The sequence below is a fragment of the Coregonus clupeaformis genome, chromosome 34 (genome assembly GCF_020615455.1).
Source record: "Coregonus clupeaformis isolate EN_2021a chromosome 34, ASM2061545v1, whole genome shotgun sequence".
NCBI classification, from domain to species: domain Eukaryota; kingdom Metazoa; phylum Chordata; class Actinopteri; order Salmoniformes; family Salmonidae; genus Coregonus; species Coregonus clupeaformis.
The window spans coordinates 15,967,984-15,993,167 of record NC_059225.1 but is presented as its reverse complement, the minus strand read 5'-3'; the positions used below and the strand labels follow the sequence as shown (position 1 = coordinate 15,993,167).

Below are 25,184 nucleotides of genomic sequence, written 5' to 3'. Positions count from 1 at the left end.
GCACTGCTTAAATTAATTTAGCCATTTAGTTCAGCACAGTCATTCTGGGGTGGAGAGAACAAAAAAAAATAGAAAAAAAGAGAGGAGAGAGAAGAAATAGGAGGGCGCCCCGCTGTGCGTCTGTACCGTCGCTTATTTTAATATTGATTTAACACTAGGGTTTTAACAGGTCTCGAATGCACTGCTAGAGCCAAGTGGCTGCTCAGCCTCACACCGTCGCTGGGCAGACCACAAACACCCTAAGACATGAGCATGCTGGCTTGTTTGAAGCGTTGTCCTATGTGCCTATGTCACCAGAAACGAAAGTTGGTCCATACATGTCTATGACTTGAACGTTTGCATTTCAAAAAGGGTTGTTCTCACATCACAGACCCACCTCCAACAGCAAAACCTTTGGGTCGTCACTGAGCATAAAAACATGGGTTCCCACATTTAAGGACAGATGTGGCTTGTTCGTGACATGTGGCTGCCCTGGCCCTGCTTGTTTGTAGAACACATCCTCTTCCCTTCTTTTCTCCCCTTCTTTAGACTCCCAGCCAATCAGAGTACAGAAATGTTGCTGTTGTTCAGTCCCTCCTTGGCTCAGTCTGCACAGATCTTATCTGAGGTAGTGTTGTAGGTTTGGCCTACAGAAGAGGCCGGTGCGAAAGTAAGTAAGCCATTCCAAAAAGGGAGAAGGATATTCCACAAACTTGGGGACTAAATGTTATTAAATTAAATCTAGATGCAAAACAAGTGATATTTCCCAAAGACATATTTGTTACAGTAAAACATTTGATATAGTGTAACAAACATTTGGCATAGATCATCACTCTCCATAAAGGCCTATCGTGGCAAAAACACCTTGAAATCGTATGAGTTAAAAAAAATATGAACATCTTTGATATATAGGTACTTGATGTGTGTGGGGGGCGGTCGCTACTCTCAATCTGCCAGGTTAAATGTCTCACTCTTGAACTAGATCATCCCATCTAACACAATCTGTTGTGTTTGTCAATTTGTGGTGAAGGATGTGTGTTGCATTAGTTGAAGAAACAAAAACTGTCAAATATTTGAAATGGAAGAACAATTTGTTTGACACCTTCTGGGGTGTATTCAGCAAGGTGAAACGAAATATTAAGAACATTGCAAACAAAAATGTAATGAATTGAACTGACAAAATTTACTATTTTACATTACAAACCAGAACCCCTGTTCTACACTACAGGCCTACCGTTCTACCTGAACGATCTGTAACATTGCACACTCCTAAACAGGCCCCTCAAACTTTACATTTCGTCTTACTGAACGCAGCAAAGGTTGCACAAGCATTAGTAGGAGGGGCCTGCAAGCAGCTAAGTGGGTGCTGACGGTTCTCTCAGCTAATTTAACAACCACGACCATCACTGACAACAGCTTGCATACTGCTCCTGCAACAATGGCAACACCAGACTGCAGGCTCTTCAGAGTGGAAAACCAGCATGAACATTTTAAAAACGCAAGGCTTTCCTGAATGTCATTTTATGTCTTTCAAAGACTTGCTGGAAGCCACTACATAGCCTATATTTAAGTTATTAATTTGACACCCTAAGGATGACACATTTCTCCAACTTCACCATTAAGGGTGGCTACCATGCACTACAAGCAATTATCTTCAGAATATGCTTAATCATTTGTGTGTCATAATTTAGCCTCACAGATAGCTGAGTCATTTCCATATAAAAAGACCCATGAACACCAACATGTGAAGTTCATAGGAGCATGTCAAATTGGGTGTCAAATGAAAGCTAAGAATGTATTTTATTTTATTATTAAGGCATATATCAATTTTTCAACAAATGTCCATCCTAAAATGTTGGATTAAGGCTTTGTTTTCTGGTCAAAAAGTTAGAAAATAAGAACATCTACCAGAAGAAGTCTTAAGGTATTTGAAATACATTAAAACACAATAATGATGAGGTAAAGACCAATGCCAACTAATTTCAACACTTATATTTAGTTTGAGAAATGATTTGCCTTCTGTAAGTTTAAGAAACATTGCCTTGTGCCTTGAAATTCCATTACCAAAAACCCACATATCTTTAAGATTTTCTAATTTCTCTCCCTCACGAAAGGAGAATAATGAAAGTTCACATTAGTAACAAGTAAAGGTAGACCTATCAATTAGTGTTTTTACTGATAATGTTTTTTAAAAAATTGGTAACTGAATTTCTGCAAGTGAATTGGCTACAATGGGAAATCATAGTAGTCATAAACCACCAGAAGTGGGTATACGCTAATTTGTCCCAAAATAAATCTAAAACGGCCGTGTGAAGGCGCCGTGTGACAAATTCTATGAGAAACATTGACATACACTCTGAATGACCTAAAATTATAAATCCAATATTGGTCTTTCATCAGGCCAACCCAAGCTGTACTGTACAAGTAGGCTAACAGTAGGTTGACTATTGAAACAGATAAATGAGGCTGTCAACGGAGTCAAAAATTCACAGGTTTCTGATTTCTCCCATTTTATTCAGGTTAATGCTCTCAAAGTCACACTTTTTAAATAGAAAAACAACATTGGATGTCCTAAGTTCATAACAATGCTTAAACCACATCAGGAGACCACTTGAGGTCTGGGAAAAATCGAAGACATTTTGATTGTTTTGTGTAGTTCAAATCAAATCGTATTGGTTACATACACATATTAAGCAGATGTTTTTGCCGGTGTAGCTAAATGCTTTTGTTTCTAGCTCCAACAGTGCAGTAGTCTGTAAGTCGCTCTGGATAAGAGCGTCTGCTAAATGACTAAAATGTAGTATCTAACAATACACACACACACAGAAATATATAAATAAATATTAGGACGAACAATGTCGGAGTGACATTAAAAAGTTACCCTTTAATTCAAGTGCACAGACGCCTACCACTGTTTTTTGGTTAACAGTGTTTCGGTAGTGCACATGAGATGGAGTTTGCAAAACAAATGGCCACTGGCTTGATGCAAATAATCATGATATTCTGCAGGTAGGCGTAGTTTACTTTGTAGCTAGTTAACATTTAATTGATAAGGTTTTTGGGAAAACCTTTCCCTCTACCAGATGACGGTTAGGCCTATCGTTCGCATAGCATCACTATATTTTTCCTGTTCCTTAATATTATGAGGCATATCTTACCTTGCTTCAAAGTAGCCTACAGCCAAAATCCCACCACAGAAACGTGGAGGAAATTATTTTCTAAAGACTTCCTCATACAGTGACTTCCTCATACAGCCCTTTACTTTTTCCACATTTTGTTACATTACAGCCTTATTCTAAAACTGATTAAATGGTTTTCTTTCCTCATCAATCTACACACAATATCCCATGATGAAAAAGCAAAAACTTGTTTGTAGACATTTTTGATAAATAAATAAATAACTGAAATATCACATTTACATAAGTATTCAGACCCTTTACTCAGTACTTTGTTGAAGCACCTTCGGCAGCGATTACAGCATCGAGTCTTCTTGGGTATGACGCTATAAGCTTGGCACACCTGTATTTGGGGAGTTTATCCCCTTCTTCTCTGCAGATCCTCTCAAGCTCTGTCAGGTTGGATGGGGAGCGTCGCTGCACAGCTATTTTCAGGTCTCTCCAGAGATGTTCGATCGGGTTCAAGTCCGGGCTCTGGCTGGGCCACTCAAGGACATTCAGAGACTTGTCCTGAAGCCACTCCTGTTATTGACTGTATGTTTTGTTTATCCCATGTGTAACTCGGTGTAGTTGTTGTTTTTAATCGCACTGCTTTGCTTTATCTTTGCCAGGTCGCAGTTGTAAATGAGAACTTGTTCTCAACTGGCCTACCTGGTTAAATAAAGGTTAAATAATATTTTTTTTTAAACTCCTGCGTTGTCTTGGCTGTGTGCTTAGGGTCGTTGTCCTGTTGGAAGGTGAACCTTCGGCCCAGTCTGAGGTCCTGAGTGCTCTGGAGCAGGTTTTCATCAAGGATCTCTCTGTACTTTGCTCCATTCATCTTTGCCTCGATCCTGACTAGTCTCCCAGTCCCTGCCTCTGAAAAACATTCTCACAGCATGATGCTGCCACTACCATGCTTCACCGTAGGGGTGGTGCCAGGTTTCCTCCAGATGTGACGCTTGGCATTCAGGCCAAAGAGTTCAATCTTGGTTTCTACAGACCAGAGAATCACGTACAGTGGGGGAAAAAAGTATTTAGTCAGCCACCAATTGTGCAAGTTCTCCACTTAAAAAGATGAGAGGCCTGTAATTTTCATCATAGGTACACGTCAACTATGACAGACAAAATGAGGGAAAAAAAATCCAGAAAATCACATTGTAGGATTTTTTATGAATTTATTTGCAAATTATGGTGGAAAATAAGTATTTGGTCAATAACAAAAGTTTCTTAATACTTTGTTATATACCCTTTGTTGGCAATGACACAGGTCAAATGTTTTCTGTAAGTCTTCACAAGGTTCACACACTGTTGCTGGTATTTTGGCCCATTCCTCCATGCAGATCTCCTCTAGAGCGGTGATGTTTTGGGGCTGTCGCTGGGCAACACGGACTTTCAACTCCCTCCAAAGATTTTCTATGGGGTTGAGATCTGGAGACTGGCTAGGCCACTACAGGACCTTGAAATGCTTCTTACGAAGCCACTCCTTCGTTGCCCGGGCGGTGTGTTTGGGATCATTGTCATGCTGAAAGACCCAGCCACGTTTCATCTTCAATGCCCTTGCTGATGGAAGGAGGTTTTCACTCAAAATCTCACGATACATGGCCCCATTCATTCTTTCCTTTACACTGATCAGTCGTCCTGGTCCCTTTGCAGAAAAACAGCCCCAAAGCATGATGTTTCCACCCCCATGCTTCACAATAGGTATGGTGTTCTTTGGATGCAACTCAGCATTCTTTGTCCTCCAAACACGACGAGTTGAGTTTTTACCAAAAAGTTCTATTTTGGTTTCATCTGACCATATGACATTCTCCCAATCCTCTTCTGGATCATCCAAATGCACTCTAGCAAACTTCAGACGGGCCTGGACATGTACTGGCTTAAGCAGGGGGACACGTCTGGCACTGCAGGATTTGAGTCCCTGGCGGCGTAGTGTGTTACTGATGGTAGGCTTTGTTACTTTGGTCCCAGCTCTCTGCAGGTCATTCACTAGGTCCCCCCGTGTGGTTCTGGGATTTTTGCTCACCGTTCTTGTGATCATTTTGACCCCACGGGGTGAGATCTTGCGTGGAGCCCCAGATCGAGGGAGATTATCAGTGGTCTTGTATGTCTTCCATTTCCTAATAATTGCTCCCACAGTTGATTTCTTCAAACCAAGCTGCTTACCTATTGCAGATTCAGTCTTCCCAGCCTGGTGCAGGTCTACAATTTTGTTTCTGGTGTCCTTTGACAGCTCTTTGGTCTTGGCCATAGTGGAGTTTGGAGTGTGACTGTTTGAGGTTGTGGACAGGTGTCTTTTATACTGATAACAAGTTCAAACAGGTGCCATTAATACAGGTAACGAGTGGAGGACAGAGGAGCCTCTTAAAGAAGAAGTTACAGGTCTGTGAGAGCCAGAAATCTTGCTTGTTTGTAGGTGACCAAATACTTATTTTCCACCATAATTTGCAAATAAATTCATAAAAAATCCTACAATGTGATTTTCTGGATATTTCTTTCTCAATTTGTCTGTCATAGTTGACGTGTACCTATGATGAAAATTACAGGCCTCTCTCATCTTTTTAAGTGGGAGAACTTGCACAATTGGTGGCTGACTAAATACTTTTTTCCCCCACTGTATCTCATGGTCTGAGAGTCTTTAGGTGCCTTTTAGCAAACTCCAAGCGGGCTGTCATGTGCCTTTTACTGAGGAGTGGCTTCCGTCTGGCCACTCTACCATAAAGGCCTGATTGGTGGAGTGCTGCAGAGATGGTTGTCCTTCTGGAAGGTTCTCCCATCTCCACAGAGGAACGCCATCTTCAAAGAGGAACGCTAGAGCTCTGTCAGAGTGACCATCGGGTTCTTGCTCTGACATGCACTGTCAACTGTGGGACTTTATATAGACAGGTGTGTGCCTTTCCAAATCATGTCCAATCAATTGAATTTACCACAGGTGGACTCCAATCAAGTTGTAGAAACATCTCAAGGATGATCAATGGAAACAGGATGCACCGGAGCTCAATTTCGAGTCTCATAGAAAAGGGTCTGAATACTTATGTAAATAAGGTATAAGGCTGTAAAGTAACAAAATGTGGAAAAAGTAAATGTGAATACTTTCCAAAGGCACTGTATGCGTTCTCCTGTTCTTTCAACTTTCTTTAAATTGTCTAGCAGCCAAAATAATTATCCTAGTCATATTAGCAACCCATGATAAATTAGTTGTTGCATCTTTAGATCTCACCTCTTTGTAAGGATATTTCCATCTCTGTCCATGAAACTGCTCGCATGTGCGGTGTGCATTTTAAAATGTGAAGAAATAATCAAGGTTCATACACATATAGAAAATTTGATTTTTAACCAAAAAATTTGGCGGCGTCTATGTACCAGGGTTTCCGTTAGGGTGCGTAAGCTGATTAGGATGTCCACCCACGGTGCTCAGAATGACAGAAACCACATTTAGGTGGTAATTCGGTCATTCATAAACAGAAAATGCAAGCCGAGGATGCAACGATGTTCTTACCTAATTCTGATGCGCACTTTGAAGATGCTAGAATAACTGTCCACATTTACTTTTCCTCAGCCAACAAGACGAGTAACGAACAGGAAAACCACCATCACCGATGTCAGTCTACTATCCTCCATAGTAGAACAATTTACCTATTCTATTGGTCAGCTTGTCGAGAAAGAAATAGCCTGTTCCAAACACTCTGGGATAGTTGTGGGACGATAGATCCCAAATCCAACCAGTAGGCCTATAAAACAAAATGTTCAAAAGCAATGAGTCTGATGCAACAGATCAGAGCATTTAGCTTAAAATGTTGGTCAACTATTATTTCTTCACATTATAAGTGCAGCAATGCGCACAAGGCAGTAGTCTACACGCGAATGTTCGTTCCATAATGCAATTAGCAGGAAAACACCTTTGTCAAAAGCGAGCGGTTTCATGTGACACAAATATCTGTTAGAAATGTTTAAAGATCTAACATGCAACAACTAGCACGGGTTGCTAATATGACTAGGATTGTGCTTTTGGCTACAGGACAATGAAATAAAGTTGATTTTTAAAAAATTAGCTCCACAGATATGGTATGATTTTGGCTAGGCTACTTTCAAGCAAGGTATGACATGCCTCATAATATGCAGTAAAACGTTCACCTTCCAAACAATTAAGTATAGGTTTTCAAAATGCATACTGCCTCTAGCTCACTGCAAAGTGGTGTGTGACGCGCTGATGAAGCCTGGATTCCGTTGCCTATGCAGTTTGAGATGCTGTAGCAGCAGCTCCAGCTCCAGCTCTTTCTGACAGATTTTCCACTCAAAGGCTCTGTATGCTGTACCCGTGTGATAAATAAGATGCGTAGCGAATATACTGTACACACGAGACAATTTAATTCCACTAAATTATGCAAATTAACCTGTAGCCCGATAAGCATGACCAGTCAAATGTATTTCCATCAACTGGTATTTTCAACAATTAAATAGGCTAAAAAGCATTATTTCGCAATGGAATATTTTCTTTTTGCTTGTCCAGCGCCAATTTAATGTAGTTTTTTCTATCGGCCAAAAGCCAGCTAACTGAAACCCTGATATGTACGTATAAAAAAAAGTATGACTAATGTGGTATCGACACAGGGAGGCTGCTCTCTGATCCCATCTCCTGTCATTGTGCAAGGCTCTTAACAGGCAGGAGCGACACTGTGTGCTATCTATCTAGCAAGGTAGCTAGCACACGGTGTCGATAACGTTCAAGTTAACTAGCACACGGTGTTTCCCTAGCATCCTGTCTGCTGTGCTAGCGGGAGGCGTGGACGACCGGTAGACAGTGTCCTCTGCCCCCGCCTGTCGGGCACGGTTCTCTCCGATAAACAGCATGGTTGGGGCGACACCGTGTCCTAGCTAGCAAGCTAGCACAAGGTGTCACTAACTAGCTAGCAAACACACTGTCTCCCCAGCCTCATGCCTGCTGTGCTAGCGGGAGGCAGGGGCGACCGGTAGACAGTGTCCTTTGCCTCTGCCTTTCTGGCACTGTTTTCCCGCAGTTCTGTTAACGACGGTGAGGGCAGGTGTTCAGCAGGCGGGAGTGAAGGACACTGTCTACCGCTAGCTAGCAAGGAGGACTCCGGTAGGCAGGGGCAAAAACTCAGATAATTTGATTTCCCTTTTGATCCACATTCGTGTAACACAAGCATGAAGATGTCGTGCTCCAAAAGGGGGGGGGATCCAATGTCCCATAAATTGGATTCCTAAATCAAGTGGAAGTATCTACAAAACAAGTTGAAGCCACATAATCTAAAATAAAGGCTACATCAAATATGTTTTCCTTAAATTACTGTTCGCGTGATTGAACTGAATCCCAACTAATATAATGGCGTAGTGAATCGTTAGTTGTCAAAAAATAATTGTTTAAATGAATCAAATGAATCGTTCCAAAAAGTAAATCAACTTTGTACTGCATTATTTGCGAATGTCGGTGGAACGTTTTTTGGGACATGATGAAAACATGAATACATGCTAATAGCTAAACAGTTACCTAGAGGGCACAATATATGTTTTGAATTGGCTACCTAGTTATTAGTCTGTTCTCTATCATATTTTAATAGGCCTACCTGCTGATGAAATGTCCGACTGTCTCGCTCTCCTTGAGCAACAGCTCACTCATCTCGCACACATGCAGATGATGCACGCAAACAGAAGCGCTAAAGTATTCCTGATAAAATATTTAAAAACTGTGCCTAAATAAATGACATCAGAAACTATTAAATTAATTTCCAACTTTAACATTTTCCCAAACTTTTCCAGGCCTGGAAAACACCAATTTAAAATGCTAATGTTTCAAGGTTTTTCCATGACCTTAAGAACGCTGAATAATAGTTTATCACAATTAAGCTAAACATTCTGATCTGTTCCATCAGCCTTATTAAATTATACGGCATATACCTCCACTACACTACTTTGATACGCATCGTGGGGATTAAAGTGAGTATACGCAATGCCCAATGATAAATAAATGGGTAAACGCCGTATTCCTGTGTATACCCTCCACCACTGAAAACCACAGTTGGGTTTACAAGTTTGGACAGCACAGTACACAGAGCACACATCAATGTACAGCACAGTAAAGAAAAGTAGAGTATAGTTCAGTACACAGTAGAGCACACTAGAGTTGAGTACACTATTATGTAAACATAGACGTCTATGGTTTAGATTTGGTCCAGTCCGGACCAACCAAATTTGGTCTTGTTTGGGGGCGGAGCTCTTTAAAATAATAGCCAGTGTATAGAATAACACCAAAATATGCAAAGGAGGATATTGCATATTTATACCTTTGTGTACCTATACAGGATACATCACCATGAAGAAAATGACTTACATATCCATAATTATGCATTTCTCTGTAGTACAGATCAGGGACCCATGATGAAATTCTGTTTCCGGGTGTAAATCCACTTCACTTACTGTAGTTCAATAACAAAAATAGATTTTTTCAAAGTCAATGTGTCATGTCATACATAGCTGGCACCCCATTCTTTCTGCAGACATCATTGAGTTGTATAGTGTGTTAAACTTAGAAATCAATGGCTTTTGTGTGGTGTACATTTTAAGTGAGAAATCTGAGTCAACGCAATTGAATTACAGTGGAATTACCCTCTTGTTTATGGGGAGCCTAGTCAGAATTTGCACTGTAAGTACCAAGACACAGGAATATGGGTTATGAAGGTGGTATGAAGTCCTTACATATTAGGTACCCTCCAAACAGTGAAAATAGTTATATTGAATAATCCTCCTTCTTGACGTTTTGCTCTCCTTTCAGCATGGCAAAAATCAAGCTAAAAACCGACACTTCACCTATGTAGCCCAATGGCTGTGCTTTAATGTGCAAGGTCTCCGAAAACAAATATTAAAAGTTATAAGAAGTGGGGTGGTGAGACCCATCTGTTTTTTTTCTCTCATCTTGGCTTGGTTCTTAGTAAGCACTACAGGACCATGACATGTTCCAGACTGATAATATTTACTGTGGTAAAATGTAGATTAATTGAGCCATTCCATATCCTATATTCAAGGATCCTCTCATTCTTTCATAAGACTTATGAAAGCTTCAGGGTCGGTTTCCCAAACACAGATTAAGCCTAGTCTTCATTGAAACAACTTTTTAGTCCAGGACTAGGCTTAATCTAAATCCAAGAAAACATTCCTTAGAGTTCCTGAAACAGTAGACACATAAACTCTGTCTACATTCACACATGACGTTAAATCAACGTGTCCAAACCAGATATCTAACATTATTAATGACATCACACCTGGAACACTGACAACACTGTTCTGAAGATTGTAAGTGACAACTGACCTTCTCAACTCCTACCTCTGCTCCAATCAATAAAAGTTTCCTGGCCTGTTTTCCTTGACGTCCTCCACTTCTGACACGGTCATCTTCTCCTCCCTTTCTGCACTTTCCTCCACTCTTACCTGTCTACAGCATTCTGTCTCAATCTTCATTAACTGAACAACATGATGCACATAGCTTCTCATAACATTTTTCTGTCCTTAGCTCTTTAGTGTCTCACATAACGCTGTGGTACAGAGACAAATATTGTTCAATATGAAATGAGACATCATATGATAGCAACTGGATTCCGTGATTGTCAATGGAAGGACCTGCAAGCAGTGTTGGCTTTAAAGTCACACCAAGAGTTGTTCATTGTTATTGAGGAAAGATATTGCAATTCATGTTTATAACAAACACTGGGCTCATCTCATGTCATACCAATAGCCATAAAATGTCTGGTTCTCCAACTTAGGTCCTGGAGACCTACTGGGTGTGCAGGGATTTCTTCCAGCCCATCACCAATACCTGACCTGATTCAAATAGTCATCCTAACATGCATTTTCAGCCTGGGCCATAATTTGCAAAGTCAGGTGTGTTACTGAAAGGCTGAATGAATGCCTGTACACCGAATATCCTGGACTGGAGTTTGAGACCTCTGGTTTAAAACGTCCAGGCTCTGTGATCTGCTTATTGCAAAACCCATTTGTGCAGTTCAAGAGTGGGCATTGTGGTTGAACGTATGTTGTTCAAAGCTCTGTAAACACACACTAAGTTTTTGACCGCATCATTAGTTGATAGTCATAACCATGCCAAACACTGATATTTCTTGCTTCTTCTTGCGTGAGTAGCCTAACCATAGCGATAAAGTCTCATTAAAATTGAAATTAAGTTGAATTCAAGCAGTAAGAGGCGCTCAAAGGCCATATATTAGCATAGAAATTATAACAGAAACCGAGCGCTCTACGCTACGGTGACATGAGTGGCCACACGGAAATATTGAAGGTGGCTGGTTCTCGCTGCGTAACAAACCAAACTATGAGTAAAATGTCGAGATATACATTACAACTTACCTTTCAAACCCTAGAAGTGTAGATGGATTTCCTTCATGACCTTTAAAGCCATATGAGAAATGTAATACTTTCGTTTATTATAAGTGTGGGGGGGGGGTATCGTTGACTCGATCTTCCACCAATTCAAAAATATGGGGAAACGACCGGTGCACTTTCGGCGCCTCAAAACCATACATGAACAGATATATTCCTTTATGTATTCTTCGGTTCTTCGCTTCTAAAAGTACGTCAACCAGTGAACATTACTACTCTTCTTTCGACCACCAAGATTCACTTTCCACTGGAAAACGCATCAAAATGATATTATACATCCCAATCGTTTCTTCAATTCTTCACAGCAAAATGATTGCAATAAAGATATATCCACAACTTGAAAACCCCCACAAAAGGTTTGTAAAAGCTTTAAAACTATCGAGAGAAAAGAAAACGCTTACGGAATTGATGCAATTCTTTTTTTCCTTTCCAGCTTCCAGCCAACTTAAACCAGTATTAAATCCAACAAGAAACTTTCTTCAAAGATTTCATATGGATTATGTTTGATATAGTTTCTTCCGTTGAAACATTCCTGGTAGAATACAGAAAATTAAGTTTTCTTCTGAAAATGTGAAATTTAAAGTTGAAGCATTTACTCCATCATGGTGGCCATGTTTAGGAGAGACCTAAGCACTGCCTGTCAACGTTTGTCGCGGAAATAGGTCCAATTAAATGTTGAATTACACGTATTAGATAAAATAATGGTCCAACAGGAATAAACCATCTATAAAAAATGAGCTTATGCAAAGGCGTAAATACAAATATATGTAAATTCCAGCGTTTTGGGTCAGATCGCGTAGTACATGTTATGAAAAAAAGTCTCACTGACCCTGCGGAGTGATACATTGGTGCACTATCCAGGTAAAGAGACTTCTCAGTCATCAGCCAAGAACTCTGAAAACATGGATCAGGAGTTCTTAAGTAGAGTGGATGGGATTCTGTTCGCCTGGCCATGAGTTCTCTCTATTTCGATTAATATCTGCTTGTTTTATTCAAGAGAGCTCAGTGGCAACATAACTATTATTTTGTGATTAGTTATTATGCTTGAAAATAAGTCAATATATTTTTTTATTTATGTTGCTACAAAAGTCATTATTCTCAGAATTATCACATTGTGGAATAGATTACAATTGGTTATTATTGGTATATATTCTTGAAATAAATAAAATAACAATATAAAAATACAAAACATAAGACTATTCTACTAGCTGGCAGAAGTGCATAACATAATTAATTGCATTTTGCCTTACACTGCAGAAAATTAGGGTAACTGTGGGAGTTCTAACAGAGTTATGAATAGTGTACATTTCAAAACATGTTATAAGTTGTTATTAAACATTAAGGTATCAAACACACTTAAAGCACGTAATAATGCATCCATTTATTTTTTGTCAAAGGGAGTCACAAATTACATTTAATCACCAGGCATCAACTTCCTTGAGGGGACAAATAAGGCTCCCATACATTCACCTACACCCGCCTATTATAGTGTTACTTTATCTAATGATTCTGCTCAGCTCTTTTCGTTAGATTTATTTTTCTCATTGATCAGTGGGATGCACTCTGAGGGTCAAGGAGGGGGTGGAGGAAGTCCAAACTGGTCCAGGTGCAGGAGGAAATGAGCTTCATGGGTTGAAAGAGGCTCCACTGTCTAACAGGACAGTGCTTCACTGATTCGCTGAGTGCTCAGACCTCACTTATATCCTCCTCTTGTGTCCTTAGTTGTGTGTGCGTTTGTGTCAATGAAAGTGTGCTTCTTCTCTGCCGTGAAGTGTTTTGAGTGGGGGTAGGACTCATAAATATAGTCCGCAATTTGTTTCCCTACCCACCATCAGTACACTAAGCCATCACTGTATATATGACAATAATGTTAGAATTTTAATATAATCTATGAATAACCTTCCCAAAAATGCATCCAGTATATATCCACGTCCATATAATAGACTTTGGGAGTTGTTCTGATGGATGACACATTGATACAGTTAGATGATATCCCAAAATTACTCTTATGGTATACTACAATACCCACTGCGCTTTTGTTGCAATTATACAGCCTAGATCAAGCTAAAGGTTCATTCAAATGTTACCTTTTGTCATCCCAAATAATTTCTAATTAATTCAGGGAGGTCTTATTTTGAGACATTATGGGATTCATTTTGAATTGCTAATGCGGGGCCTTTCTCGTTCAAGCTCAATTGTATATACCTTGAAAGGGACTGCACCGCTCTCTTCCCTGTCATATTATGCCATCCTAATGGAGCCCCCTCTCCCTATACAACCCATGCCCTTTGAAACTTGAGAATTCAAAATAACAAAATAATAATAATTGAACTTGCACCAATCTATATAATTGGTGTTAATTAGCCCTTCGTTTTGTCAAGTTCTGCAGTGGTTTATCATTTGAGAGACTTGGGCAATATATTGACAAATTACTCCAGCTGGAGGTCTCCTGCTGAAGCAACCCTGTGGCTACCACTGTCTCCCACCCACAACATAGCCTAGCTTAGGCAGTGGCTAGTATAATATACTGATTCTACCCCCTATGTATCCTCTTTTACTCTAATATTTGATGATACAACATGACTGCAGTGAGGTTGCCCTGTGTAGCTCAGTTGGTAGAGCATGGCGCTTGCAACGCCAGGGTTGTGGGTTCGATTCCCACGGGGGGCCAGTATGAAAATGTATGCACTCACTAACTGTACGTCGCTCTGAATAAGAACGTCTGCTAAATGACTAAAAATAAATTTTAAAAACACCACAGTAACTTTGCCATTTTTTAAAACCAGTCAATAATTACGGAGATAGGATGGAAAGACAAATGCATGCCACATATGAGACTAGTTAAGACCATTCACTCTGGATTTCATGGAGTTAGGTTAGATGGCAACTTCCATTATGTTTTACCTTACAGTGCCTTTGGAAAGTATTCAGACCACTTTACTTATTCTAAAATGTATTACATTGTTTTATCCCCTCATCAATCTACACACAATACCCCATAATGAGAAAGCAAAAACAGGTTTTTATACATTTTTCCAAATGTATAAAAAATGTAACACTTAAATATCACATTTACATAAGTATTCAGACCCTTTACTCAGTACTTTGTTTAAGCACCTTTGGCAGCAATTACAGCATCGAGTCTTCTTGGGTATGACACTACAAGCTTGGCACACCTGTATTTGGAGAGTTTCTCCCATTCTTCTCTGCAGATCCTCTCAAGCTCTGTCAGGTTGGATGGGGAGCGTTGCTGCACAGCTATTTTCAGGTTTCTCCAGGGATGTTAGATCGGGTTCAAGTCCGGGCTCTTGCTGGGCCACTCAAGGACATTCAGAGACTTGTCCTGAAGCCACTCCTGCATTGTCTTGGCTGTGTGCTTAGGGTCATGTATGCACGCATGACTGTAAGTCGCTTTGGATAAAAGCGTCTGCTAAATGGCATATTATTATTATTATTATTATTGTCCTGTTGGAAGGTGAACCTTCGCCCCAGTCTGAGGTCCTGAGCGCTCTGGAGCAGGTTTTCATCAAGGATCTCTCGGTACTTTGCTCCGTTAATCTTTGCCTCGATCCTGACTAGTCTCCCAGTCCCTGCCTCTGAAAAACATTCTCACAGCATGATGCTGCCACCACCATGCTTCACCGTATGGTTGGTGCCAGGTTTCCTCCAGATGTGACGCTTGGCATTCAGGCCAAAGAGTTCAATCTTGGTTTCATCAGACCAGATAATCTTGTTTCTCATGGTCTGAGAGTCTTTAGGTGCCTTTTGGCAAACTCCAAGCGGGATGTCATGTACATTTTACTGAGGAGTGGCTTCCGTCTGGTCAATCTACCATAAAGGCCTGATTGGTGGAGTGTTGCAGAGATGGTTGTCCTTCTGGAAGTTTCTCCCATCTCCACAGAGGAACTCTAGAGCTCTGTCAGAGTGACCATCAGGTTCTTGGTCACCTCCCTGACCAAGGCCCTTCTCCCCCGATTGCTCAGTTTGGCTGGGCGGCCAGCTCTAGGAAGAGTCTTGGTGGTTACAAACTTCTTCCATTTAAGAATGATGGAGACCACTGTGTTCTTGCGGACCTTCAATGTTGCAGACATTTTTTGGTAACCTTCCCCAGATCTGTGCCTCGACTCAATCTTGTCTCGGAACTCTACGGACAATTCCTTCGACCTCATGGCTTGCCTTTTGCTCTGATATGCACTGTCAACTGTGGGACCTTATATAGACAGGTGTGCGCCTTTCCAAATCATGTCCAATCAATTGAATTTACCATAGGTGGACTCCAATCAAGTTGTAGAAACATCTCAAGGATGATCAATGGAAACAGGATGCACCTGAGCTCAATTTCGTGTCTCATAGCAAAGGGTCTGAATACTTATGTATATAAGGTATTTCTATTTTTTATTTTTAATACATTGGTTAAAATGTATAAAAAACTGTTTTTGCTTTGTCATTATGGGGTATTGTGTGTAGATTGCTGAGGATAAAAAAAATTCATTTTAGAATAAGGCTGTAATGTAATAAAATGTGGAAAAAGTCAAGGGGTCTGAATACTTTCCGAAGGCACTGTACATTTCACAATTTCTCAAAGCTTAAATACAACACACACACACACATTTGTCTTACACCTAAACACATAGAGAAATAATGAACTAAGAATCATTGGTCTCATGTCTTCTAATTAGGGATATGCTGTTGAACACACTGCTTCTTCACCCCGGGCTTGGACTACTAAATGGTATCATTCAGAGCCATAAGCCCTCCCCAGGCGTCAAGCCTTTCGCTAACTGCTGAAGGAAACAAAGAAAAAATCAACAGCAATAAACAAATCAATTAAGAGGAACTGTCTCCCTTTTGTGCTGCTTGGCATCCATTTGGTTTTCTGGGCCAAAGTTAAAGGCTGCTGTGCTGTCGTGGTCTTGGAGTCTGTCGGTTGAATGTGGGCAAGGGGAACCAGTTAAAATCAGTAAGTAAGCAAATTGACAATTCATAATAAAATAATATTGAGACTGTGGCATCATGTAACGTGCGTTACATTGATTGATAGTTTGTGCTGACAAAATGTAATCTAATTTTCTAAAATAAAAAAAGGGTTTGAGCTATCCAGCCTCTGAGTGGGATGTTTTGAACTAGTATCGTTACTGGTGCTTCATTAAATTAGAATCAAGGTGATGCCTTTACAGCCAAGAGCAGCACCTTGTGAATATGGATTATGAAGGAGAGTATGGGTTATTATTGAATATCAAACATGACAGAGGATGTTAATATGCATAATTGTATCCTCATGCTGAGAAGGACATTCAAGTTGGTTATGACTAGATGGGATGCAGCTAATGTCAGAAGTTTGTAGCAGGTTAGAAGAATTTACGCAGCAGGTTAGGATAATTAATGTAGAAGGTTAGGCCCAATTAGGTTAAGGTTAGGAACGGGGTTAGGGTTAGCTAAAATGCAACAATTCTCCCAGACGTGACTCGAACATGCAACTTTTGAGGTGACTTTGACAATAGCTGCATCCCTTCTAGCAATGACCATTCAAGTTGAAGACCAGTGTATCCATAAGGCAGCCAATTATTAAAAACAACAACACCTTTGTGCCCTTGACCACACTTGCTTGTATAGAAAATCTAAATTGCAACATCAAAAACCTTTCAAATCGAAGCTTTTTGGCAGAGTAATGCGAGTCGGAGAGATGAGAATGTTGCTTTGCTCTTTCTATGATAGAAGAGAATTGATCTAAACATTTTCAAGAAAATAAGGAGCCTTAAACCATATCGACCAGGAGCAAAGCTTAAAGAGAGAGTATAAAGAATACAATGTGAAATGACTTGGCAACAGCTGGGCGATCAGCACAGACGTGTACTGCCATGAGGCCATTATGGTTCATGCTTATCGACTGAAACCAACTGCACACTCCAAATACAAAGAATGTCATCATTATAGGTGGGCTATTTATCCAGAACTGAGGACACAATATAGAAATACATTCTTAGTCTTTCATTCTAATGAGAAAAATGTGTATATTTACAGATTTCACCTATAATATTAATGTTTCTTCTAACACTGTTGAGAATTTTAATTATACAAGCCCAGCTGTCACTCAACAGAGGTCTGAAGTTGAACGTGCCTTTCAAATGCAACACAGAACATTTTCACAACTCATCTATGCAGCAGTTTGTCCTGCGTAGATGCCTAAAGGTGGATGGGTTGGGGGATATACAGTATGTGCAACAATCTATGCTGTCCTTGTGAGCTATTTAGTTAATACCCTGAGGGATAAATCACATGACATGGGACAACGGAGGACCAGAGTGAACAGCTGCTGGAGGCGTGGGTACTTTTATCAATTCCTCTTAGAGTAATAACAAACCATTCAGTGCCTAATTACTCAGTAAGGTTTGCCTTATAGAACAGAGAGCCATGAAACAATACAGGGATCCACAGGGAGGGAACAAAACCCTGCTATTATGTACAGTACAGCTGGTCTCCATCAATGAGCTACTAGCAGCCTGGGTTCCACAGGACGCGTGACTGATAGATAATTACAGTGTAATTAGTTGTGTTTCTCCAGGGCATCGCTATGGGATGCTGGCTGGGTGTCAAAAGTCAAAGGATAATTGGGTAGAGTGAGAGTAGTCCTGCTTGAACATGAAGACCCCATTTAAATAGCAGTGCTTGCCAGCTTGACCAAGCACTCCCCATATTACAAGCTAGGCATGAACCTAGAAATTGATGATGTGCATCAAAATGGAGGCCCAACAGTCCGTGAAAATGTTTAAACTATCACCCTAAATGTTTACTAGAATAGATATTAAGGAAGTCCTACAAAGGGTGAGTTTGGTTTGACAGTTACCCCAGACTGTACATGAATCTGGATAACTGACCTACAGAGGCTCTGCTCCATCCACTCTACCCTTGAACTGTCTGTGAAATATACTCCACAAGTGAGTTAACAGACATATCTGTACACACAATCTATTGATGGCTTATTTGATAGAAAACTATTTCTGTCTAGCTGTCAAATATGCTCATTCCCAAAAGACTTTAGACTAAAGAAGATCTCAGTCATGTGAAAAGTAATTTCAGTTTTAGAGTCTACAGTATTCAAACCCCTTGACTTTTTCCACATTTTGTTGTGTTACAGCCTTAACTTAAGATGGATTCAATTTAGATTTGTTTGTCACTGGCCTACACACAACATCCCATAATGTCAAAGTGGAATTATGTTTTTCTACATTTTTACAAATGAATTAAAAATGAAAACCTGAAATGTCTTGAGTCAATAAGTATTCAACCCCTTTGTTATAGCAAACCTAAATACGTTCAGGAGTATAAAGTTGCTTAACAAGTCACATAATAAGTTGCATGGACTCACTCTGTGTGCAATAATAGTGTTGTAACATGATTTTTTTTATGACTACCTCATCTCTGTTTCCCACGCATACAATTATCTGTAAGGTCCCTCAGTCGATCAGTGAATTTCAAAAACAGATTAAACCACAAAGACCAGGGAGGTTTTCCAATGCCTCGCAAAGAAGGGTACCTATTGGTAGATAGGAAAAAAAGAAAAATAGCAGACATTGAATATCCCTTTGAGCATGGTGAAGTTATTAATTACACTTTGGATGGTGTATCAATACACCCAGTCACTACAAAGGTACAGGCATCCTTCCTAACTCAGTTGCCGGAGAGGAAGAAAACTGTTCCGGGATTTCAGCATGAGACCAATGGCTTTAAAATGGTTACAGAGTATAATGGCTGTGATAGGAGAAAACTGAGGATGGATCAACAACATTGTAGTTACTCCACAATACTAACCTAATTGACAGAGTGAAAATAATTAAGCCTGTACAGAATACAAATATTCCAAAACATGCATCCTGTTTGCAACAAGGCACTAAAGTAATACTGCAAAAAATGTGGCAAAGCAATTAACTTTTTTGTCCTGAATACAAAGTTTTATGTTTGGGGCAAATCCAATACAACACATTACTGAGTACCACTCTCCATATTTTCAAGCATAGTGGTTGCTGCATCATGTTATGGGTATGCTTGTAATCTTTAAGGACTGGGGAGTTTTTCAGGATAAAAAGGAAATGGAACGGAGCTAAGCACAGGCAAAATACTAGAGGAAAACCTAGTTCAGTCTGCTTTCTACCAGACAGTGGGAGATGAATTCCCCTTTCAGCAGGACAATAACCTAAAACACAAGGCCAAATCTACACTGGAGTTGCTTTCCAAGAAGATAGTGAATGTTCCTGAGTGGCTGAGTTACAGTTTTGACTTAAATCTACTTGAAATTCTATGGCAAGACCTGAAAATGGTTGTCTAGTAATGAGATCAACAACCAATTTGAGAGAGCTTGAATAATTTTGAAAAGAATAATGGGCAAATGTTGCACAATCCAGCTGTGGAAATCTCTTAAGAGACTTATCCAGAAAGACTCATCGCTGCCAAGGGTGCTTCTACAAAGTATTGACTCAGGGGTGTGAATACTTATGTAAATGAGATATTTCTGTATTTAATTTTCAATACATTTGCCAAAATTTCAAAAAACACGTTTTCACTTTGTCATTATGGGGTATTGTGTGTAAAAAAAAAAAAAAAAACGTTTGAAACACAACAAAATGTGGAATAAGTCAAGGGGTATGAATACTTTCTGAAGGCACTGTATGTTTAATTTCTGTGGGATTTACCTTGCAGAGACTGATATAACAATACATGACATATTTCAGGCCTTTAGGCTTTCATGAGAATATTTCACCTACAGCTATCTCTACAGAGTAAAGCATATTTAACCACTTGAACGATACAACTTAAATCTTCAGTGCTTCAATGAATAAAGACATTACTGCTCAAGGAACAATGCAAATATTTCTGTAAAATGAATAGACTTATAGTGAAGGAGAGAAAATGTCAAATCCATGAGACATGAAGTCCTAAAAGCTATTAGGAAGACATTTAAAATCAAAAGACCAGTCACTTATACAGTACCTTACTTATACTTAGTGTTTATTCAATCAAATTGTATTTTTTATGCTCAACATGAAGAAGAAACTCAACATATTTCCCCCCTCATATTCAAATGAAATGAAATAGCAGAAATAAAGATACTTGTGTTATTGCTATGGCAGCAGGCCTAATCGTATACTAACCTTAGAATTCCCATTGGCATACTGTGGAAATTCCGGACCAGACCAGAAGCAGCTGGTTTTCTCAATACTTTATTGGTGTGATTTCTTTTCAAAACATTTGCGACCTCTGTAACAGTTGCCCTATCTTACTTCTTTTTAATTTCTTATATTTTTACAAGTGACACAAACATCCAACATAATAATCTAACAAATGTAAGAAATAAAATCACTAAAAGTTGCTGTAGCTTCAATTGGATCTTCTATCAGTTGAACACATCCAGAATCAGAATAGAATTCAATCATCTGGGTTCAACAACATCTTCATAAAAACTGAACACCCCCTTCCATAACACAGAAAGAGGAGCATTTAGCGCCTCTTGTCCTTGTGGTGGTGCATGCAGCTGAAAACACCTGCTTTCTGTCCTTGGTCACCTCTCCTTTGGAGAACAGCACCCTGTGTGTCACTAGCCTCTGCCAGGCCCTGCTGAGGTAGGCCTTGTCAAAGTTTGAGGCATGAGAGGAGGACCACCGTCTCCAGGAGGAAGACGATGAGGAAGGCTCAGAAGGTCCAGGTGTCATGGCCGCCACCTCAGCCTGAGCCGAGTGCCCATAGTTCCTCATGATGGCGTGCGTGGTGGCGAACACCACTATACGGTAGTCCCTCAGCAGCCGGTCCAGGAGCTCTGAACACTTCCTGAGGTTGGCTTCCTGCTTGGCCACGCTCTCCCCTCCCCCGCTCCGGTCCACCCAATAGAAGGCTGAGATACTGTCGATGACCAATAGGCACAGAGCGGGCCGGCTGCAGAAGGTATTCTCCAGATAGTGCAGTGTGAGAAGCAGTTGGACCGAGCTGGAGCAGTGAACTACGAAGAGTCGGCCTAGGCAGGCTCGCACCCTCTCCTCAGGCTCTACTGCCGCCCCACCATCCTCTCCTTTTGCATCCTCCCCCAGGCGCTGCTCCAGTACTGTCACCAGCCTCAGCATGTCAAAGTGGTAGTCGGTGTCCACGTACATGACTTCCACCTCCAGGCCCCCCCGGTCGGCTGGGAGGATGCAGTGGGTCACCAGATGGTACATGGTCTCCGTCTTCCCACTTCCCTCGGTGCCATGGAACTCCACTACGTCACCTGGATTATGAATGTAAAAGAAATGTCAACTATGTGACTACTGTAATAATTGATTTATATGGACTGATGATGCTACGTCTATACACCAAGGCCAAACTACCTTGAATAGGTCCAGCACCGTCAGGAAAGATGTGAGGTTCAATGTCCCTCAATGACCGTCTCCCCTCCAACCTAGCAAACAACTGAAAGAAAATACAAACTCACTTAGAAAACAACATAATATATTCATGACCCATATGCTACTTCTGATTTTACTTTGATAACAAAGTACTTATAGCTGCTAACTTGAAGTTTAGGATTAACTTCAGTATTCATCTCTGGCCAAAGGCAGGAAAACAGCTGATCAGAACCAGGAAGTAACTGTGAAATGTTTGTTAGAATTAAACTAACTGCGATGTGTCTCTGTGGTTAGTAGATCGTTGTATGCAAGGGGATTAATTGTAAACAATGTTAGTGATCGCGTACATACTCGTTAACTTGTATGGAGTGTGTCTCGAGAGAAATAGAAAACCACGTACAAAGCAATGTTACTGAAACAGACAAACGACATAGCTATGTTGACAAACAGGCGTACGCTAGTTCAAAATATAGTTTGCTAAGCACATCTGGAAATAGTTGATGGAAAGGTGCGCGTTTCATGGGGAAATAAAGTCAACATCGCCACAGACATCATGTTAGTTTATTAAAAACCTTTCGTTAGATACTTATTACACTTATACGGTAACGTTAATTTGCAACATACTTGTGCACCATTCTCTGTCATTTTGGCAGTAGTTGTTGTCATCCCCTGTGGCTGTCAGAAAAGAAAAAAAAAAAGAACTCGCTTTTTCAAATAGACTTCCTGCTTTTGGTATTTTACCGTAATATCTGGCATAGACGAGCTATATGAATTGTTACAGGATCTTTGGTACACATCATGAAAAATAGTTACACATAATTGCTCTTAATCCTCAATAATCAATAATAAATGCTATTAGCTCGTCTGACAGAATATTATTTTCCTGCTTTTCATTGGGTGCGTGAGGAATGGATACAGCATAACAAGGTCGCCAAAACTCGCATCCAGAGAGGAAACAGTGGATTTCAGATGCCACCTTGCGGTGTTCATATTGAAATACATTGGTAGCAATCTGGCTGTGTTTAGACAGGCAGCCCAATTCTGATCTTTCTTCCACTAATTGGTCTTTTGACCAATCACATCAGATTTTTTTTTTTACATCAGATCTTTTTAAGAGCTGATCTGATTGACCAAAAGACCAATTAGTGAAACAAATATAGGAATTGGGCTGCCTGTCTAAAAACATCCTTAGAGGTTTTTGCGGCTTCTTCATTATGTTATTGAATTACATAGTCCTTAACCATGTTATAAAGAACATTATTTTCACCGGTTTCAATAAAGTAGTTTTTTCTGTAACAGCTGATCCTGTATCAGCAACCATTTTACATGACAGAGCATTTTGGTATGAGAAACTATGAGAAACTGACTCATTGTCAGGTGTGCGAGTTCCCATTACTATGCTCGAGAGGGGAACGGAGCCAGCGTGTTAAATTTTTTTCCATCTTCCCTTTGACTCTGGAAGTACTCTCGCTGTCAAACTACTAGAAATAGAAATAACCGTACAGGGAAATAAGCGAGCACGGGGCAGTGCAATCAGCCTTGTATCCAACCTTCAATAATACATTGTATTTAAACTAGCTGTTTGATACAGTTGTTGCCAATAATCTATGGCGTTTTGGGGACATTCTTTCGTCATCATGAGCATGGCAGTCCACCTATCGCCTTGCGTGATAGATTGTGTGACTGGGTGAGTTTGTTTGCTCGAAACAGCTGAGCTTGCATTGAAGGTATGTGATCTGCCTTGAAAATGACATTTACTAAGGTTATGTTATGCCACCAATCGACACAACCTTATGCCATCCTACTCTGTGTAAATGGAAAGCACCTTCTCAGTTAATGGTAACATGAGAATAAGATTAATAATATATTATTTCAATATTATAAACATAATTAGTTTAGGTTAGGTATGCTTTTAATGGAAATACAATGCCAATGGCTAAGTGTAGTAATAGTAGGCTCCTCTATTGTAATAGTAATACTGTAGGACAGAATAGTCTAAACTAGTCTTGAAAAAGTTAAGCTGAGGTTTGTTATTATTGCTTCATGCAGGACATGACTCAGGAGTAAATAGGTAAAATAGCCTGTCACCTGGAGGGGGGAGAACCCCATTAGAGATAAGTCATGGGGTATGATTTTTCTGTGGCTTTGCTGCATGGGTTGTTACATTTGATTAATTTCTCAAATTCTCTTTTGGTGGGAAAATAAATATTTTTATTGCAAGGCTACAAATTATTTAAAATGGATCAACATTTGGTATCCAGGATTGTTGCCAAAACGTTAAATCTATGAGTGGTATGAGCCTGCAGTAGGTTACAGTATCGACTCAAACAAATTAAGATTTTTGCACAAAGATGTAGACCTTCAGCTTTCTGAATCTGAAGGCTAGGCCTGTACACTCACAGGTATGATTAACTTGACGAATAACTGCCTGTGGGCAGTACATTAGCCAAGTTCTCTATTAATTAAACCACTGCATGTTTTGGCCAACAATATCAATTTTAGAGGATAACTTTTTCCTCCATGATGAATTAGCATGGTTAAACATGACGTTTTACTTAATCAGAAAGGCTGGGTTCGAGACACAATTATTATAGAGAACTAATTGCAAAAGGTTTCGGTTGTTTCTGAAAGGTTAATTGTAAATTGATTGGGATAGAAAATATTGTCAAATGCATTCTGCTTAGTCCTGGTACAGACAATAAATACAGTGCCTTCAGAAAGTATTCACACCCCTTGACGTTTTTCACATTTTGTGTTATAGCCTGAATTTAAAATAGATTAAATTAAGATTTTGTGTCACTGGCCTACAATACCCCATGAAGTCAAAGTGGAATTATGTTTTTAGAAATGTTTACAAATTAATAAATGAAAAGCTGAAATGTAAGTATTCAACCCCTTTGTTATGGCAAGCCTAAATAAGTTCAGGAGTAAACATGTGCTTAACAAGTCACATAATAAATTGCATGGACTCACGGTGTGCAATAATAGTGTTTAACATGATTTTTGGATGACTACCTCATCTCTGTACCCCACACATACAATTGTCTGTAAGGTCCCTCAGTCGAGCAGTGAATTTCAAACACAGATTCAACCACAAAGACCAGGGAGGTTTTCCAATGCCTCACAAAGAAGGCACCTATTGGTAGATGGGTAAAAATAAAAATAGCAGACATTTAATATCCCTTTGAGCATGGTGAAGTTATTAATTACACTTTGGATGGTGTATCAATACACCCAGTCACTACATAGATACAGGCATGCTTCCTAACTCAGT

At 39.9% G+C, this 25,184-nt stretch overlaps 2 protein-coding genes across 10 annotated transcripts in view; both read right to left on the bottom strand.

Annotated features, from left to right (window-relative positions):
• LOC121549477 (histone-lysine N-methyltransferase 2C) overlaps positions 1–12,335 on the bottom strand; it is a 206,558-nt gene extending 194,223 nt beyond the window's left edge. For 8 of the 9 annotated variants that reach the window (XM_045210462.1, XM_045210465.1, XM_045210470.1 and 5 more), the window contains exon 1: positions 11,508–12,334. The gene's annotated coding sequence lies outside the window, so the exon portion shown is untranslated. Of the gene's footprint in view, positions 1–11,507 lie in introns of all 9 variants that reach the window. The other variant, XM_045210464.1, reaches the window with a different exon arrangement.
• A 7,849-nt stretch (positions 12,336–20,184) lies between these two features.
• Positions 20,185–22,605, bottom strand: LOC121549515 (DNA repair protein XRCC2). Its single transcript, XM_041861309.2, has 3 exons — positions 22,535–22,605; positions 21,893–21,974; positions 20,185–21,792 (listed from the first exon to the last, which is right to left on the bottom strand). Exons 1-3 carry the CDS (start codon positions 22,574–22,576, stop codon positions 20,987–20,989), a joined length of 930 nt encoding a protein of 309 aa, XP_041717243.1. The 5' UTR covers positions 22,577–22,605; the 3' UTR covers positions 20,185–20,986.
• Positions 22,606–25,184: the final 2,579 nt, after the last annotated feature.